Source organism: Oryza glaberrima, chromosome 9 (genome assembly GCF_000147395.1).
Source record: "Oryza glaberrima chromosome 9, OglaRS2, whole genome shotgun sequence".
Taxonomy (NCBI): Eukaryota; Viridiplantae; Streptophyta; class Magnoliopsida; order Poales; family Poaceae; genus Oryza; species Oryza glaberrima.
The window spans coordinates 14,541,547-14,560,403 of record NC_068334.1 but is presented as its reverse complement, the minus strand read 5'-3'; the positions used below and the strand labels follow the sequence as shown (position 1 = coordinate 14,560,403).

Below are 18,857 nucleotides of genomic sequence, written 5' to 3'. Positions count from 1 at the left end.
CATCATGAAACGGAGGAAGTACTTATCAGCCAAAATTTCAATTTTCAACCTTCAATTTAAAGTTGATTTTAAGTTTTTTTATTGAAGTTTATTTTTCAGCATTTGCTTTTAGATCGTTAAGAACGCGTATATAAAAATTTTATTCACAAATTATTTTTTTAGGGCAAAGTCCATTTTACACCCTCAAACTCTTATGCTTATCTAAAATACACCCCCGAACTACAAAACCGGATATAATTCACCTTCGAACTGTTTTGCTGCCTTCCTTCGACAATCACAAAGAACAGCTGGATAATAATCAAATGGACCCTCCCTATATCAAATTGGAGGTGGATTGTGTCGATGTATGATGTCGCGATTCCGGTATTTGCATAGTATGGGAATCGTTGGTACTAGGATATATGCGAGATTGTAATAAAAGAGATGGGGACGAGGATTTTTATACAGGTTCGGGCCCCTGAATTGTCAGGTAATAACCCTACTCCTGTTGGCCGAAGCCGGTCGTTGCTCTTATTCACCATAATCACACCAGTACAATATTTAGGGTAGCCTATCTAACTGTTGTCGACTTGGCGGTCTGAAGTGCTGACTCATAGTCGACAACAGGGTAGCCTTTCTCCTCGAATCCGCATCCGGCAAGATCAAAGACAACGCTATGTCTCTCCTGACAATATCCGTAGACACCGTAGGGGACTAGCCCTGCTTATCTCTGAAGTCGATATCCGGCATCTTGTCTTGGCGCATGTTGGCTTGTATGTTGATCTTGTGCCTTGATCTATTGTTCCGTGTCCCCTCTCCTCCCAGGAGGCCTTGTATTTATACCATAGGTGTCCCCTTGTACAAGTAGAACTAGGGAAACCAATATGGATACAATCCGAGTAGTCATTTTCGTTTTCATGTAGAACTTTATTCATCCTTCCTTATGCGGAACTCCTCCTATATCCGAAAGTTGTTTCCGTATAAGACATGGTATGTGGTGGGTCCTGCGGAGATTTAGTCAACTAATATTAGGTATGTGGTATCCGTAACCCTGACAGATTGCTTCTGCCTTGACTGGATCTGCTGCCATTTCCAGAGCTGCTCGTGCCCCTCCATCTACTTGTTCCGTCGGCACAACAGTCCACTAGCTCGTCGTTGCTTCCACCACGTGTCGAGCTGGTTCTTCCCTGCTGAGCCATATCCAAAGGCGCGTGCGGTGACGACGCCCGGACCTACCTCTGGCGACTACGTGCAGAGGCTTCCGCCGGCGACCGTCCACGCAACTGGGGCAGTGCCGCCGCCCTAGCACCATCTCCCCGCTGCCACCGCCCTCGCGGCTCCACGCCGACGCCGCAGCCGCCGACCTGGATCTTACGCAGCCGCCGCCGCGCTCGCTGCTCTACGCCGCCGCCGTAGCCGTCGATTTCACAGCTCCGTGCCGCCGCCGCTGTCACAGCTCCGCGCCACCGCCGCCGTTGCTAATGGTCATGAGAGAGAGGAAAACGAAGAGGGCAGGGAGGGAGAGAGAGAGGGGGGAAGTGAACATGGGCTTGGCCCATTTTATGTTTTGCGCTGACGTGGCTAGGGTTGACGTGGCAAAAACCACGGTAAAGCAGCCCGTGGGGGTTAAGTGTCCGGTATTAACAGTTCAAGGATGTATCATATCCGGTTTTGTAGTTCGGGGGGTGTATTTTAGACAAGCATAAGAGTTCGAGGGTGTAAAATGGACTTTCTCTAATATATACTCCCTGCGTTTTTTAATAGATGATATCGTTGACTTTTGAACACATATTTGACAATTCATCTTATTCAAAAATTTTATACAAATGTATAAGATATAAATCATGTTTAAAGTAATTTAAATGATAAAATAACTCACAACAAAATAAATTATAGTTACATATTTTTTTTAATAAGATGAATGGTTAAACGTGTAATAGTGTATCCTTACTAGTGTACACCTCCATCGTGGGGTATAACCGGGTTGTAGATACGCAGGATGGCAGGAGGGAGCAATTTATTCCAACATGCGACGGCAAAATGCAGGTATAGATTTTGGGAGTTTGAGGCCCGAGAAAGATTAGCTACGAGCCTACGATGCCAATACGTGCTACCCGAGGCGAAACTTGCTGCAGGACAAGCCGAAGGCCCCAAGGTTTGGGCTGAAGCCCAACCGCGACTTCTCCAGGTCGAACACCAGCAGGATCTCCTCCATCATGTGGCCGCCGATCACCACCGGCGCCTCCGGCGCCGCGCCGCCGTCCACCACGGCGAGGCAGAGCGCCCCGCCGTCGGCGCGCGCCATCAGGTTCGCCCCCGACACCATCCACGGCGCCACCTTCGACCTCACCTCGCTCTGCACGTGCAGCTCGAACACCACCGGCACGGCCGGCTCCCCGGTGATGGCGCTGCTCTCCACCTTGCTCCCGTCGTAGCACAGCTCGAACGGCGCCACGGCCGGGACGCGCGGGATCCCCGCCGTGGCCATCGACGCCGCGAACGCGCGCGTGACCGCCTCGTGGATGGAGGTCTCCAGCACGGTGTAGGGCGAGACCGTGCTCAGCTTGGTGCCGACGTCGAGCAGCGTCGCGTTCAGCGGCACGGCGCGGTCGTCCACCACGACGCGCTTCAGGCTGATGAAGTATTCGCTCGACCTGTCCGTCGTCCTGGTGATGAGTGGCGTGTAGAGCAGCGAGTTGGAGTGGTCCATGCCGTCGAACACGTAGCGCGCGTCGCCGAAGACGACGACGCCGGCGTCGACCGAAGGGAGGCAGAGCGCGAACTTGCGGGAGAAGCGGAAGGTGCCAGCCAGCTGCGCGGGGAGCGCGACGCGGGCGCGGCTGAGGGACGCCATGCCAGCGGCGCCGGCGGCGAGGCCTTGGGTCAGGGACGTGGGCCCGCAGGTGAACAGGAACGCCGGCGCGGTGGCGAGCGGCCCTTGCCGGACCGGGGCCGAGGGGAAGGTGGTGGGCAGCGACAGCACGTCGGTGACGACGTTGCCTCTGCCGACGGAGCTCGTGACCGTGTTCTCGGCGTGCCCGGTGCAGGTGCGGTTGAGGCACGCCGGCGTACGAGGACGACGCGTACCCGGCGGCGGCGTCGCAGTCCACCCAGAGCGTGGCGCCGCCCGAGAGGTCCACCACGGCCTTCACCGCCACCCGCGGCGTTCGCTGCTGGAACGTCGCCACGTACTGCCTCGTCGCGCCGTCCCTGACCACCGGCATCGCCACGGCTTTCGGCCTAGTCGGCCTCTGCCCACCGCCCGCCGCCGCCGCCGCCGCCGCCGCGTGACACGGCGAGACCACGACGAGGAGGAGGAGGAGGAGAGCCGCGAGACGATGAGAAGGCAAGCGTGCCATTGCTGACGAAACGAAAAATGATTCGTACGTGCGTGAAGAAGTGGAAGGATGTTTATAGGGCGCAGCGCGCGCGGTTTGTACGCTCTCATAACTCTCGCAAAATCAGGCACAATATTAATACAGCCGGCGACTGCAAGCTGAAGTATAAGAGCAAGTATAATAGTGAGCTATAAGTCTACTATAAACTTACGTGGAGGAGAGAGGTAAACAAAAAAAAAAGAAGGATGTTGGCTCTCATGCAAGAGCTAGCTTAACACAAGCTACAAGACAAATACATTAAATATATAAGTGAGAGATAGAGATAGAAAGAAGAAAATCATAGCTAACCTTATAGCTAATCTATTACATGTGTTGACTTTAGTATAGGCTAATACTTCCTCCATTTATTTTTGATAGTCATATTTTATCTTGACACACAGACCAAGGATAAGTAGTTCTACTTATCATTCATTTAAGCATGTTACTAGTCATTCCTCGTAAACAAACGATTCATTAATATTTATATTTCTCAAAGCCCATATAGCCAATCATGTGTGGAAGAATAGAGAGCCATGCATTAAATTCGAGAAAATCATTAAAATGATAGGTTGTTGGATTAAAATATGCCTATCAAAAATAAAATTTTCAGATTTGGAAATATGACTATCAAAAATAGATGGAGGGAGTAGTAGGAAGTGAGCTATATTAGAGCAAGGATAATAATACAGCCAGCTGCTTACTTATAGCCTATCTATCAGTTCACTCATATAGTGGTTAACTCTTCACTATAAATATATGATCCACATGTCTGTCTCACAATTTTTTTTGGTTCCTGTGCCTAAGCAGGCTATAAACTTACAGCCCGCTTTTCATCTCTCTCCTCTCTTCTCCCATCCACCTCAGCATTTAGTCTTCTTATAGCTCTCTATTATACTTGCTCTTATTATCCTTGCTCTAAAGCCAATGGGATTGGTAGTTGCGGCGCGCTGCAGCGGTGCGAGACCGCGAGAGTGCGAGACACCGACGGGCACGTACAGCAGCCTTTTTGCTGTTCTGCTAGTAGTATTTGACGGCCGTCTCTGGACATGGGCGATCATTGGACCCGTGCCGTGCATGTGCATTGCAGGCCTAGTTGTCCATGTATACTCCACCTTGTGTGTTTTGACTTTTGACGTGGTTTAGGATCCAAACCCACCCGCCAGGTTGGTCGGCCAGGATAGACGGGTTGGAGACGGTTTTGCTAATGGGCGAGCGATCGTCCGGGGCGATCAGGGCCCATCCCCCCTCCACGTGGGTTCTTTTTTTAACACCACGTTACTTTCTTATTTTAGTAAATTTATGCACCTAAAGTTTGTACACCTCGAATTTACACATCTAAAGTTTATACACATAAAGTTTAGAGACCCAAAGTTTACAAGTCAAAAGTTTATATACCCGATTCAAATTTGAATTTGAATTAAAATATTTTTTATATATAGTATTTCTATACATCTAAAGTTTATACACCTAAAGTTTACAGATCTAAAGTTTATAAGTCAAAAGTTTGCATACCCGATTCAAATTTAAATTTGAATTCAAATATTACTTTATAGACCCAAAGTTTATAAGTCAAAAGTTTACATACCCGTTTTAAATTAAAATTTGAATTCAAATATTTTTTATATATAGTATTTTCTATACATAAATTTTTCTAACTTTGTTTTTTATTTTTTTAAATTTATGGTGTAGTAGGAAGAGAAGAGGGGAGGAGGAAAGGAGAGAGTGGAGTATAGGAGGAGGGGGGGTGATCGCCTGGAGCGGTCACCCACCCATTAGCACCCCTGGGTCTATCTCTATATCCAAGGGCTCGATTTGCACTTGTTTTATACGGTTGAGGGGCACGAATAAACTTGACCTAAGTGGACTTTTTCCAATCTGGGCTGCAGGAGCACAGGTTCACTGGGCCATGGCCCAAGCAATAATTTGGGCTGGGGGAAACTGCCCATCTCGCGCGTCCTCAGTACGGCCCAAGCCACATCATGAGCAATCCATCCATTCATCCCCACTTCGACAGATTCGGCTGTATACGCTCGATGATTGATTGCTACGTTCCATCTGCCGATGCCACTAACAGCGACAGATTACAAGGATAAGGAAGAGAATTAGAGAGGAAACCAGAGCTGATTAAGGAAAGGGAACAGTGCAAACGATACGTACCAAAGCCTGAATAATTAAGGGCGTTAATGTGTTATCTCTCCGTTGGATGCATGAAAAAGGACGAAATAAACAACAGCAAAGCTGCGTCAAGAGAATCGAATCCGTCCGTCCGTGATGTGTCGAATCAGATGCCAAACCAGGAATTTAACTACGAGCTTTTCTTGTGCTAGCTTAGCTCATCTACCAACTACATAAGAAGAGTCGGCGGTGTATATTTTTTCTAAGAGGAGATTGATACGTGCTAACTTACAGGCAGCATATATATTCAACTATTTTACTTGCAAAAGTTAAAAATGATTTAAGTTAGGACACATGTAAAGCCCACATCCTGCCTTGCTGGTGTCATGTTTCTGATAAAGACGTGAGCACGGAGGGAGGATGCGAAGAGGTCGTTGCAATTTGCAAATGGTTGGATTGCATCGATATATCTAGCCCCCATCTGCTAATGCAAGTGAACGCTTCTGCAGGTAATAGTGATGAAAGCTACTAGCACCGAAGTTGCATCACGGCATGAACAGTGTCTTGTTCGTGATGAACACCAGCAAATCTTGGAGCAACGACGCTTGGAAAGATCAGTGCACGTGGAGAGGATGCGGCAGAAGCCTTCTCGAGCACACTGGTGTTGTGCAGTGGCGCACACGATCGAGCCGTTCTTTAATTACTTTTGCACCCTCTTTTTTAAGGGAAAGTGCCATACTAGTATAGTAGTACAATATTTCACTCAACATGAGCAGCAAAAGTTCATCCTTAAAGTTTGCCTCGGATCAACCAGCCACTCCATAAACATATTTTCAGTAACATCTCTGTTTTTTTATCACTTACAAAATAGGTCCAAATTAAAGCGCCTTTGAGACCATGGGAATGCAGGGATCTGTGTGAAGAACACGTACATGGCGTCATGGGAGAAGTGAACCAGAGACACGCATGACGTCTATCAATGGATTGATGATCCATCGAGCAATCAAATTAACTATTCGGTCTCAACTCGCAAATAAATCATCATGCACAGATGCATGCCAAACTAAGGGCCTGTTTTAAGGAGATTTTAATGCTGCAGCTTTTCTCAAAATCATAAACTCATCCAAAAGCTTTTGATCTAGATGTTGAGAAGCTGCCGTTATAGGGTTCAGTAAATGAACTATAAGCTAGAAGCAGGAAAACCCATCTTTTTTAAATTCTTAAAAGCTGGCTACTAATCAGCTGCTTCTTGAAATGTTAAACTCTCCCAACAGATTTGAGTGTAATTATGAGAACTAATTACTAGTAGTACTGTATTTTTTTTGTGACGGCACGGCCACCTGGCAACGGGACAAAATCATACAGTATCAACGGGACGTGTCGCCGACTCGCCGAGACGGGCACTCGCACGCAGGGAGAAAACAGGACACAGGAGATAGCATTGTCGTCGGCGCGCTCGGCGGTCGATGGCGGCCAAAAAGTTCTCTGTGCGACTGTGCCCCATACCCTCTCCGATAATCCGATTGCGTCACGCGTGCTCATGGACCACCCAATTAATATTTGCAATGGCCGTGTTAATTAAACTAAGTACTAGTGATTAATTATAGCAAATCTGAACATAATTGCAGCAGCGAGAGTGATTGTGATTTCGCCACATGCGTCCCAGCTGCCCTGTCACTCGCTCTCGGCTGAGTCAGCTCCGGCTGTTTCACGTAAAGAAACAGAGGCAATTTGTCTTCCAGTCCATGCACAGTGTTACCTTGGGTATAGAACTGTACAACAGTGCCGTGCCAAGTTATACACTTTTCAAGTATCATGTAGTATGATATAGCTCACTTTAGAATGAACGTCAAGTTATTAAGAACTTTTACGATGTTCACAAGATACATAAAAATATTGAGAGGTGATGTAATATTAAACCATTAATTAAGAGAGAGACAATACACAAATTAAATAAAATTATTGTAATCGATAGCAGTGGGGTAATTAACTAATAAAATAGTGGTATTTTTGTTTGATGTGAATATTTAATCGGTACATTTGATATCTATAATCGGAAGGAAGGAAAAAAGGAATGTAGTGATCTCTTTTTCTTCTTTGTCTTGCCTCAATTCATTTTTGTAGGGTTCACCAGGTGGGAGAACGGAGACGATAGCAACTACCAGGCTGCAGTCTCCACAGAGACAAAAGACAAGGTCTAAATCAAAACCAGGCAAACGCTTAGGATAAGAGCAAGTTTAATGGTATAGTTAACTATTGGCTCCAAATCATGTGTAAATTTAATAGTCAAATCATATAATAATTATCTATAAACATATACTATATTATTAATGCATGGTCATATCTGTCATATAAACATTGTGTCTTGGAGTCTGTGCTGCAGTTGGCTATAGATCTGTAGCACGCTGTTCCTCTCTTTACTATTTTATCTTCTCGATATGTGTTTATAGCTGGCTTATAGTCCACTATTGTACCTGCTCTAATATCTTTTTCTTATGTAGTTGATTTGTTATTTACGTACTTTAGATCATAAATCCCTCATAGTACTACAGATTTGGGGCGCTTGAATTTGGACCTAATTTCTTCTCATATGTTCTTTTCCTAGGGTTTGAGAAGGTGCACCTAGAAGGAGACATATAGTTGAGGAGAGAAGTGCCTCCATGGTCGAGGTTTTGAACAAGAGATCCCATTCACACGTATGTAGAAGAACAGAAGGAAGGAGAAACATAAATCTAATGAAAAGCACAAAAATGATAACTTTTAAGTCAATAACAATATTCTTTGCAACAAAACTTAAATATAGAGAAAACCACTCAAATATGAAACGGATATGGTACTTAAATACTTTTTTTACATGATTCTTACCATCGAAGAGCGTTGGAATTTTATCCTTTTCGAGTGCATACACTGGGAGACCCCCCGTTCGTTTCTAGTACAGTTTCTACCGACCAAACAGTTGCCCGGATCGAGCTAGCATGCAGGCCGGTATACACAGACACAGACACACACACGCCCACGTCGATTCGGTTGAGACGTCCGCTTCAGCTCGGCGCAACTCAAGCACGACACGCCCCGCCGCGCGTCGTCCACTCCACACACCCAACGCGCGCATCGACCGATCCGTTGAATCCATTATTCGCCGCTTAATTTTGCCCCGCCGCCCCGCGCCCGCGCGCAACGCAAAGCAGCGGCACGAGATTACGTACGGGCCATTTTGCCCCCGCGCGCCCGGCCCGGTCAGCGATTTCCGCGCCGCGGTTGGGTGAAACGTCCATTTCCTCAAGCTCGCCACAGCCATCGGCTACCCTTCCCTAATTAAGAGCACAAGTACCATAAGATAACATAAGCGAATTATACAAATTAACATGTTAGATTTGTACTTATAACTTATGTGAAGAGAGATAGGGGAGAGTGAACAAAGTGACCTATAAATTTGTAGCCAGCTAACGTATGAGTTCTAATAAACTATGTGAGAGAGATACGTGGATTATGTATTAATTAATGATATAGTATATTTTTACATTTAACTGTTGTACGAGTGAAATATTAGATTGATTATAGACGATGTTAGTCAGTAGTGAATTACATTATATTATTAAACTTGCTCAAAGCGACGCTTGCGTACAAACTTTGCGTGGAAATCCGGAGGAAGCACTGATGATATGGCAAAGGATCGACGAAGAGATCAAAGCCAGGCACAAAAATAATCGATGAGACCGTCTCGATGGTCGTCATCGTCTAGGACGGGAAGTAGCTAGTAGGATGGGAGTGGTTTGATCTTTTTGTTGGGTCGAGTAGAGCGAGCGCGCGACGACGACGACCCCGAATCTCACCCAATGATCGAGCCTCTAAACGCGTTAGTCGTTCTTCCTGATCGTTACTGAGATTGACTAATTGCCTCGTTTGCTCGAGTGATTATGGATGGATGCACGTACGCTTATTTTATTGGTTTTTGATGCTTGTTAATTATCTGTTCTGATTTATGCGAGAATTGGATTAATTGTTTCCCATAATTTTTCTATTTAAGAATTTCAATATTTGAGTACCACGTCCCAAATATAAAAGATTTTGACCATGTATGACACATCATACTGCGCATCGCCATCTTAATTTACTCCTGGCGAGTTCTTAGTTTCGAGCATGGACTACGTCAGTTATATCCAACTTCCAGATCTTCACTTGCATTGGCGTGGCTAGGACTTCCTCGGTTAGGTCCGATATTCTATTCGAGTTGAAGCAAGCATTGCCTATCTGGTATATCATCTCTACTTTTGATTGCATTGTTGTTTAGAGTCACATCGGCTTAGTTAGAACTCCCTCGGTTCGGTCCGATATTTTGATCAACAATATTTTTTAAGATAGATTTATTATATTCATCATGTTGCATAGATCTATCGGTTGTTTAGATTATCACACGCAATCTCATACTGTCTCGGCTAGGTCCGATCTCTAGATTGCATTGATAATCTAAGTCTTACTAGTTGATAGGTTTCATGCTTATGTTTCATTAGAGTGTTAGCCAGTGAGTTATCTTGTTACTATTTCTAAGTCCTACATCAACTCTTTGATAAATAAATGTTTGTCGATAATTATACACAAGTTGATTTTAGTTGATTGCAGCAAAAGCTTCATTGTTTATCTAACTATTTGAATCTATCTGTATCTGACTTCTAGCCAATCTATTTCTACAACAACCTTACAACCTAGAGTGCCCTCAACATCGTCTGTCTTCAAAGATCAAAGGTGTTCAACGCTAGGTACTAACATCAGATCCTCCAGCCGATTCTACATCAAACCATCGGCTGACACACGCTTTTGGCACATTTAAGACTCAAGCCTACAATCGTCATCAACGTCTGGGCCTCCAAGTCTCTAACAGCCGATCGTTCAACCTATCAGCTAATCGCTGCTACATCGACGTATTGTCAGTTGCAGGATTAAACTGACTAGCACATCCGCACCTCATCAAGATCTAGGATCTTGCACTAGAGTTAAGCAGATCTTCCATGCCTCAGTGTTAGCACGATCGACGCACATCTCTGACATGTCAGGTGAAAAATTTCACGTCAACACATATCCGGTCAAATTTTCATCGATCATTAAATCATATTATTACTCCACATGCTTCGAAAAATAATTTCTCTAATAAAAATCTTCTTCTATATTATTTAGATCACGTATTTTGAGATACTTGTAATTGTTAAGTTTTTTTTCAAAAATATTTAATTTATAGGAGATAACCTATAACTAATCCGTTTAATTAATAATCTAAATCAGCCATAATAGCGGATAGAGAAGAATATACTGTTGCGTAAAGTTTCACACCCCGTATATATTTTTTCTCTCGATCTGAATGATAGTGCTACTAGGGTACCATTAACCTTTTGATGCGAGAATGTGTGATGCTTACTTTTGTTCTGAAAAATACATAGGTGCAGAAAAGCAAATAAAGCAGCTGCAAGTGTTCCACTTGTACTGGCTAACAACGTCCCATTTGTGTTCTAATCGTGTTAGTGGAAGCAACACTGACGTGACGTACGTCCCCTCGACCAAAAGAAATAGCGATCTCTCCACTTCATCAAAAGGTTTGTATGCATTGTAGAATATTGTAACAAGGTTTTCCCCAGGTGTTATCAATTCCACTTACACTCCATCGATCGGACATGAGTTTGTCTCCTTCACAAATTTGAAAAAGAAAAGAGAGGGGCTGTCGATTTATAAAACCTTGTAAGAATCACAGACAAATTCTTCTTACGTTCCAAATGTTTGATATGCTTTATCCGATAAAAATAATAAATTTCGTACACAGTAAATCATTTATTTCAAGAACTTAAGAAGTGAGTATGCTAGTGCAATAGTTTAGTATGTAGTTATAATATAGTACAAGAACTTTTAAGTGAGCGTGTAGGTGCAACAATTTATAAGGTGTGTGTGATTTTAGTATAATAACTTAAAAAAATGATACAACTTAATTATTTTGAGCATTTTTTCTATACGCTACTTATTTCATCAATATACTCATACATATTTTATTTTATCATATACTTGCACATATTTATATAAGTATGTTATTTTGTCAACCTAGTTATTTTACTATATAGAAAATTTTGTATTTATGATGAGATCTGAGAAGGTGAGAGAGAACATCCAAACGGATGGTGCAAACTGAATGATCAACCTAATTCTTATAGATTAAATCCATAATTGTAAGATAATATCTGCAGCTGGAGCATAGGAGGTGTTTTTCAAGTGCTGAGAGCATCAGACCAAGCAGCATGACACAAAAGAACCAGGACCTGCAACCCTGAATCTTTGTTTGACCAGTTTTGTTATGGTGAAAAAAAACAAAACCGGATGCCATAGTGCCATGCCGCTCCTGCCTGTCATTTTCTGTGCCAGTTTTCGCTTGCCCTCAACTGAAATTCTGAAAAGCTTCCTCCTTTGCTTTACCAAAAGTCAGCAGGCAGCAGGGCTAGTTCTCTTGAAGAGCACGAAAAATTTGAATATTTTTTCCTGAATACTGAGACGCTGTTTAGATGTGACTAAAACTCTTAAGTCCTTATCACATCGGATGTTTAGACATTAATTATAAATATTAAACGTAGACCATTAATAAACCCATCTATAATCTTAGACTAATTCACGAGACGAATCTATTGAGCCTAATTAATTCATGATTAGCCTATATGATGCTACAGTAAACATTATTTAATTATGAATTAATTAAGCTTAAAAATTTGTCTCGCAAATTAGCTTTCATTTATATAATTAGTTTTGTAAGTAGTTTATATTTAATACTCTAAATTAGTGTACAGAAACTAAACTAAAGTAAGTTCCTGGATTCAAACACCACCTGAATATCTGAAGCTTTGTCTAATCTGTGCTTCTACTTGACCGTGCGCAAACTCTTTAATTAATGAATGTATGCAAACCTGTGTTTTTCACAAAAGTTAATAGTGAAAGTGTAGATGGCCATTTAACTATGTGATAAAAAAATATTGAGATCCTATGACTTACTTCTCTTAGACGTGGTGACTAATATATGGATCCTCTATTCAACAGATTCGTGACTCAAAATTAAAGGGAAATAAGGTGGTGTTCGCTTCTACTGAAAATAAAAAAAAAGAGGTTAGAGCACGAAAAACATAAAAATCATTAGCTAATGATTAACTGAGTTTTAATTAAATCAAATTTGAATAATGAATTTATCTGATGAAACGAATGCACCCAGTCCACTCCAATATATCCAAAAACCTCATGTTTGAGTGTTCTTTTATCAGTTTTGTTATGGTGAAAAACATCGCACATTTATATATTTACTTCTTTTAGAGTTTCTAATAGGTGGTGGCCGCGGTTGTCACGTGCGGTAACCTTTTCAGTTTTTAAAACTACGCTATACCTCGCGGTTACCACCGAAACCGATAAACCGTGGAATGGCGGTAACATGTCTCAAATGGCTTGGTAAACCTCTTTAGGCATGGTTTAGTTCCCAACTTTTTCTTCAAACTTTCAACTTTTGCATCACACCGAAACTTTCCTACACACACAAACTTTCAACTTTTTCATCACATCATTCTAATTTTAATCAAACCTTCAATTTTAGCGTTGACTAAACACACCCTTAGCGCTGTTCTCGGTCCTAAGGTAGGAGAAGGCGTGACGAAGAAGGGTAAAAAGGCTTCCCTTCCCTTACCATTCCATCTCCTCCTCTTCTTCTTCTTCTTCTTGGTAAAATCATCCTCTTGAAAACGACGTGGGTTGTGGGGGCGCGAGACGAGACCGCGCGCGCGCGAGAGAGAGGTAGTAATAAACACTGAACAATGCAGAGGAGTAGAAGACCGGGAGACGAGGAAAGCGGGGGCGTGGCCGTTGTTGTTGTTGTTGTTTATTAAAGCCCCCACATGCCCCGGAGCTTTCACCATCGCCGCTCTCCCCCGGCTTGCGGCGGCGGTGGAAGGCTAGGTGCGCGAGTGAGCGAGCCTTGCTTGGCGCAGAGATGCTTGCTGCTGCGAGGCGGATGAGGAGGAGGTAGCGCCGGTGAGTGAGTTCTTGGGAGCAATGGCGCCGCCGGGGGTGGGGGTGGGTGTGGCGTACCTGTGGGGGAAGGGGAGGGGTGGGCGGAAGGGGACGCCGGTGGTGGTGACCATGGAGAGTCCCAACTACTCGGTGGTGGAGGTCGACGGGCCCGACGCGGAGGCGGAGCTGCGCGCCGCCGCGGTGGCCATGGACAAGGGCGGCGGGCGTGGCAGGAGCAGGAGCAGGACCGCCAGGCAGCTCACCTGGGTGCTGCTCCTCCGCGCGCGCCGCGCCGCCGGCCGCCTCGCCTCCTTCGCCGCCGCCGCGGCGAGGCGCTTCCGGCGCTCCCCCGCTGACGCCGCCGACGAGCTCGGCCGCGGCCGGGGACGGCTGATGTACGGGTTCATCAGGGGGTTCCTGGCGCTCTCCCTGCTCGCCCTCGCCGTGGAGCTCGCCGCCTACTGGAACGGGTGGCGCCTCCGGCGGCCGGAGCTGCATGTGCCGGAGGCGGTGGAGATCGAGGGGTGGGCGCACTCGGCGTACATCTCGTGGATGTCATTCCGAGCCGACTACATCAGGAGGCCAATCGAGTTCTTGTCGAAAGCTTGCATCCTCCTCTTCGTCATCCAATCCATGGACCGTCTCGTCCTTTGCTTGGGTTGCTTCTGGATCAAGCTGAGGAAGATCAAGCCGAGGATTGAAGGGGACCCGTTCAGGGAAGGATCAGGGTATCAGCACCCCATGGTGCTCGTCCAGATTCCTATGTGCAATGAAAAGGAGGTATAATTTAGCTGAATTCTCATCGGAATTTTGTATACTCTGTAGTTTTGTAGTGTGTTATGTTCATTCATTGTGTGTGCTTACTATGAGACAGGTCTATGAGCAGTCGATTTCGGCGGCTTGCCAGCTAGATTGGCCCAGGGAGAAGTTTCTGATTCAGGTGCTCGACGATTCCAGCGACGAGAGCATTCAGCTGCTGATCAAGGCAGAAGTTTCCAAGTGGAGCCATCAGGGTGTGAACATTGTGTATCGGCATCGGGTGCTGAGGACCGGTTATAAAGCTGGGAACCTCAAGTCTGCAATGAGCTGTGACTATGTCAAAGATTATGAATTTGTCGCCATTTTCGACGCGGACTTCCAGCCAACACCAGATTTTCTCAAGAAAACTATACCACATTTTGAGGTAACATATTCCTGGAGATACTGCAGTCTTGATACCGAACACCAATTCGATGCTAAGTCACCGTTGCAAATTCACGCAGGGGAATCCTGAGCTTGGATTGGTTCAAGCACGATGGAGCTTTGTGAACAAGGATGAGAACCTCTTGACCCGTCTTCAGAATATCAACCTGTGCTTCCACTTTGAAGTAGAGCAACAGGTCAATGGAGTCTTCTTGAACTTCTTTGGTTTCAATGGAACTGCTGGAGTTTGGAGGATCCAAGCTCTAGAAGAATCCGGGGGTTGGCTTGAGAGGACGACGGTGGAGGATATGGATATTGCTGTTCGAGCACACCTGAATGGATGGAAATTTATCTTCCTCAATGATGTAAAGGTACATTATGTGTTTGTGTTAGCTGCTGCATTTTGGACTAAGGGTCAATCTCATATATACACAGAACTTGATTTTTACTTGGTACTATCAATCAGGTCCTGTGTGAACTCCCAGAATCCTATGAAGCATATAGGAAACAGCAACACCGGTGGCATTCTGGTCCAATGCACCTTTTCCGGCTGTGCCTTCCGGACATACTTACTGCCAAGGTATGCAATTCCATTAGCTAGAATCTTATACATGTGCCGGTAATTAAAGTTCTTTTTTGATAAATACTGCTAATGTTTCACCACAGATCTCCTCATGGAAGAAGGCGAACTTAATACTATTATTCTTTCTTTTGAGGAAATTGATTCTTCCGTTCTATTCATTCACATTGTTTTGTGTCATTCTTCCGCTGACCATGTTTGTTCCTGAGGCTGAGCTGCCTGTTTGGGTCATCTGTTATGTGCCAGTTTGCATGTCCTTCCTGAACATTCTGCCATCACCAAGATCATTTCCTTTCATTGTGCCATACCTCCTTTTCGAGAACACCATGTCAGTGACAAAATTCAACGCAATGGTGTCTGGACTGTTTAAACTTGGAAGCTCCTACGAATGGATTGTCACAAAGAAGTCTGGTCGATCATCAGAATCAGATCTTTCAACAGCAGCGGAGAGGGATACAAAGGATCTTACCCTTCCTCGGCTGCAGAAGCAAATATCTGAAAGTGAATTGATTGAGCTCAAAATGCAGAAAGAACGACAAGAAAAGGCGCCGCTTGGTGCAAAAAAGGCTAACAAAGTCTACAAGAAGGAGCTTGCTCTCTCTCTTCTCCTCCTCACCGCCGCAACTCGGAGCCTCTTGTCTGCTCAAGGAATTCACTTCTATTTCCTTCTCTTTCAGGGGGTATCATTCCTTTTTGTTGGCCTCGATCTAATTGGAGAACAGATAGACTGATCACTCTCAGGCTTTTGTCAAAACATAGAAAGCATGCCTCTCTTCGTACACACACTGGTAATCAAGTTCTGAGAGTTCCAAACATGCCATGGAATTTTACTTCATTTTGGACAAGTTACTTGTCCGTACAGATATGCAAAGGAGAATTTGTTCTGCAATCCAGATTCAGGGCACAAAACCGGAGTGATCCAACATGAATAAGCTGAAAGAGTAGATAGAATTCGTTCATTTGTACCCAGTCCATATAGAGTTCCAGCAATGTTCTTTGGATCCAAAAGATACTGAGATGTGTTCTGTTCATTTGTAAATCGTTAATACACAATTTGTTCTGATAAAATTATCAATTTGTATATATTCCTACTTTAGATAATGAAAATGTTTCACATCTCCGGCCTCTGCCGTTAGGCACCCAACAATTGTACACACCCCTATGATGGATGATTGACATGATCATCGTTAAATTTCAGTCTCTTATTACTTGTCGGTGGATCTACTGGAGTAGTAGCCAACAGGCAGGCAGTTGGATGACTTGGATCTACTATTAGTGCTGTGACATTTCTGCTCATCTTTTTTTTTTCTTTTTCTTTTTTTGCGGGGGACATTTCTGCTCATCTCATCATGGAGCATCTAACAATTTGTTTTTCGGCACACATGTTCCACAATTGTCCTCTCATTTTCGTATCAGATACTGCAAAGGCAGCATCAGCTACATCGGCCATGTCGTCCAAAATTCAGGCACAAACGAGAGGCCATCCATTTCTGCCAGTCGTTTGGAAGCACTTCTGCCGATCCATTTGCAATTGTTATTTTTCCTAGCTAAGGTAAAATCACAACTCACCAGTTAACTACAACAGTACAAACTTTCGGCTGATGCTGAACTATGCATTTGAGATTCTTCAATATGAAGTACAATTGTCCTGCAAAACATCATTTATTCTCGTCAGGATGCAATCAATCAACCTTATTTTTTTCCCTGATGTATCTTTTTTATTTTTTCTGATTTATCATCTCTGCCATGTGCTATGGAGTCAGGAGTTCGTTCATCTGATCCCCACCACCTTCCATGGTGATCTCACCAGCAAGAGAGTAAATACAACTCTACCAGTCAGCAACGTCAGCACAAAGGACCAGCACAACGCTAGTACAATTATTATTGTCACACAAGTTCCATTTCATGTATACTCGTTGTCTGTTCCATTTCATGTATACTCGTTGTCTTCTTCAGTTGTGATTGCTACAGGATGAGAAATTGGAAGGTCACTGGCATTTTGGCACTGCTTGTAATTGGCAGAATGATGTGTTTGTGTTGTGTGTGTAATGCGTGTGAAACTGATGGTTACTTTACCTCTCTCTCTCTCTCTCTCTCTCTCGCACCAATTAGCAATGGACCCGTTCTTGGATTGTCCTTGGCGTCCATCTTTCTGTCGGTAGAGAGACAGGCTTGGTGGGAGCACTGTTTGTGAGGAGATGCAGAGAAGCTTTTGTCAGCAATTGTAGGGCGCCTTTGAATCAAAGGATTTATATAGGAATTTCATAGAATTCTTATCCTATAGAAAATTTTCCTATTTGGCCATTTGATTCAAAGGATTGAAGTTTTCTAAATCCTATGAAATTCCTATGGAATGATACATTGTATGTGGATTTGGGAGGAATTTTAGCAAGAGCTCCAACCTCTTGGAAAATTTCCTGAGCCTATCTCTCTTATTCGATTCCTGTGTTTTTTCCTGCAGTCCAATAAAACGATCATTCCCGTGTTTTCATGTGTTTTGCAATTCTATGTTTTACACTTCAATTACTGTCAGAATCCTGTGTTTTTTCTATTTCTCTATTTTTTTCAACCCTGTGATTCAAAGTCCCTATAGTGCCCACCATCTGTATGTGACTGTGAAAGAGAGAGTGAAAGAGAGATCTTTGAATAGAATCATTTCTGAAGTAGCCTGTATGCCTTTCTACCAGTACATTGTTATCTCTGTGACCACTGTACTTTTCAAATAATGGAATTAAATCCTAGTCTTTAGCTCGAGTTAGCTCCAGAGCTTTCAATCACAAATTATTAGACACGTCGCAAATCATGATGGTGAAAAGTCTAAACACGGTAAACATCTAAAACAATATTAATATCATTAACTGAAACTAAAGTCTGGTTAACTGACGCAGCACTGAAGATTAGTTCTGATAATCGCTTTAGTGCGGTATTGCGCGGCAGGGTTCGTCAGACAGCAGGACAATCTTTTTTTTTTTTCGTTTTTTCTGTGTTATCTCAATTACGAGATTTAGGGTCTCATGTAACCTCTAGCTGTGTATATTCACTTATGAATACATGTCAGATTTTTATTCATTATCTAAAAAAAAAATTCTGTGTTGCTTTGATGACGCGAAGGTATATGTTGGGCCAAATTTATAAAAGATTGTAGACCACTAAGTCAATTGGAAGTAATGCGCTGGGCTTGTTTAGCCCATTTAATTGCAGAGAAAAATTTAAGCCCATCTGGAGGTTTAATCCGGCCGGGGATCAAGTTAATTTCTGATAGACTTGGCCCTTTTCTTTTCTCCAAGAAAAGTTGGTAGCCCCATCGTTTGGCCTAAACAGTCAAAGAATAAGCCAAAATTTAAATTTTTGAACTTGATTTTAAAGTTAATTTTGAAATGCTTTTAACGTAATCTTTTGTTAATGTTGGCTTTTAAGTCGCTACGAACAAACCTACAAAAGTTTTACTTATAAATTAATTTTAATTTTCTAATAAGCCAAATAAGCCATTTTGGCCAAATGGGCAACCGATGGGAGCCTGGATAAACTTTTGAATACTCGTGGCACGTTTTTCAAACTACTAAACGGTGTGTTTCGTGCGAAAACTTTCTATTTGAAAGTTGTTTTAA

The 18,857-nt window shown here is 43.7% G+C and overlaps 1 protein-coding gene and 1 pseudogene across 1 annotated transcript; one reads left to right on the top strand and one right to left on the bottom strand.

The window, feature by feature from the left end:
* Window positions 1-2,089: 2,089 nt before the first annotated feature.
* Window positions 2,090-3,338, bottom strand: LOC127783562 (probable aspartic proteinase GIP2; annotated as a pseudogene).
* Window positions 3,339-13,209: 9,871 nt separating this feature from the next.
* Window positions 13,210-16,473, top strand: LOC127785086 (probable xyloglucan glycosyltransferase 2). The gene is made up of 5 exons (XM_052312508.1): window positions 13,210-14,267; window positions 14,362-14,670; window positions 14,750-15,040; window positions 15,136-15,249; window positions 15,336-16,473. Exons 1-5 carry the CDS (start codon window positions 13,530-13,532, stop codon window positions 15,978-15,980), a joined length of 2,097 nt encoding a protein of 698 aa, XP_052168468.1. The 5' UTR covers window positions 13,210-13,529; the 3' UTR covers window positions 15,981-16,473.
* The last annotated feature ends 2,384 nt before the right edge of the window (window positions 16,474-18,857 follow it).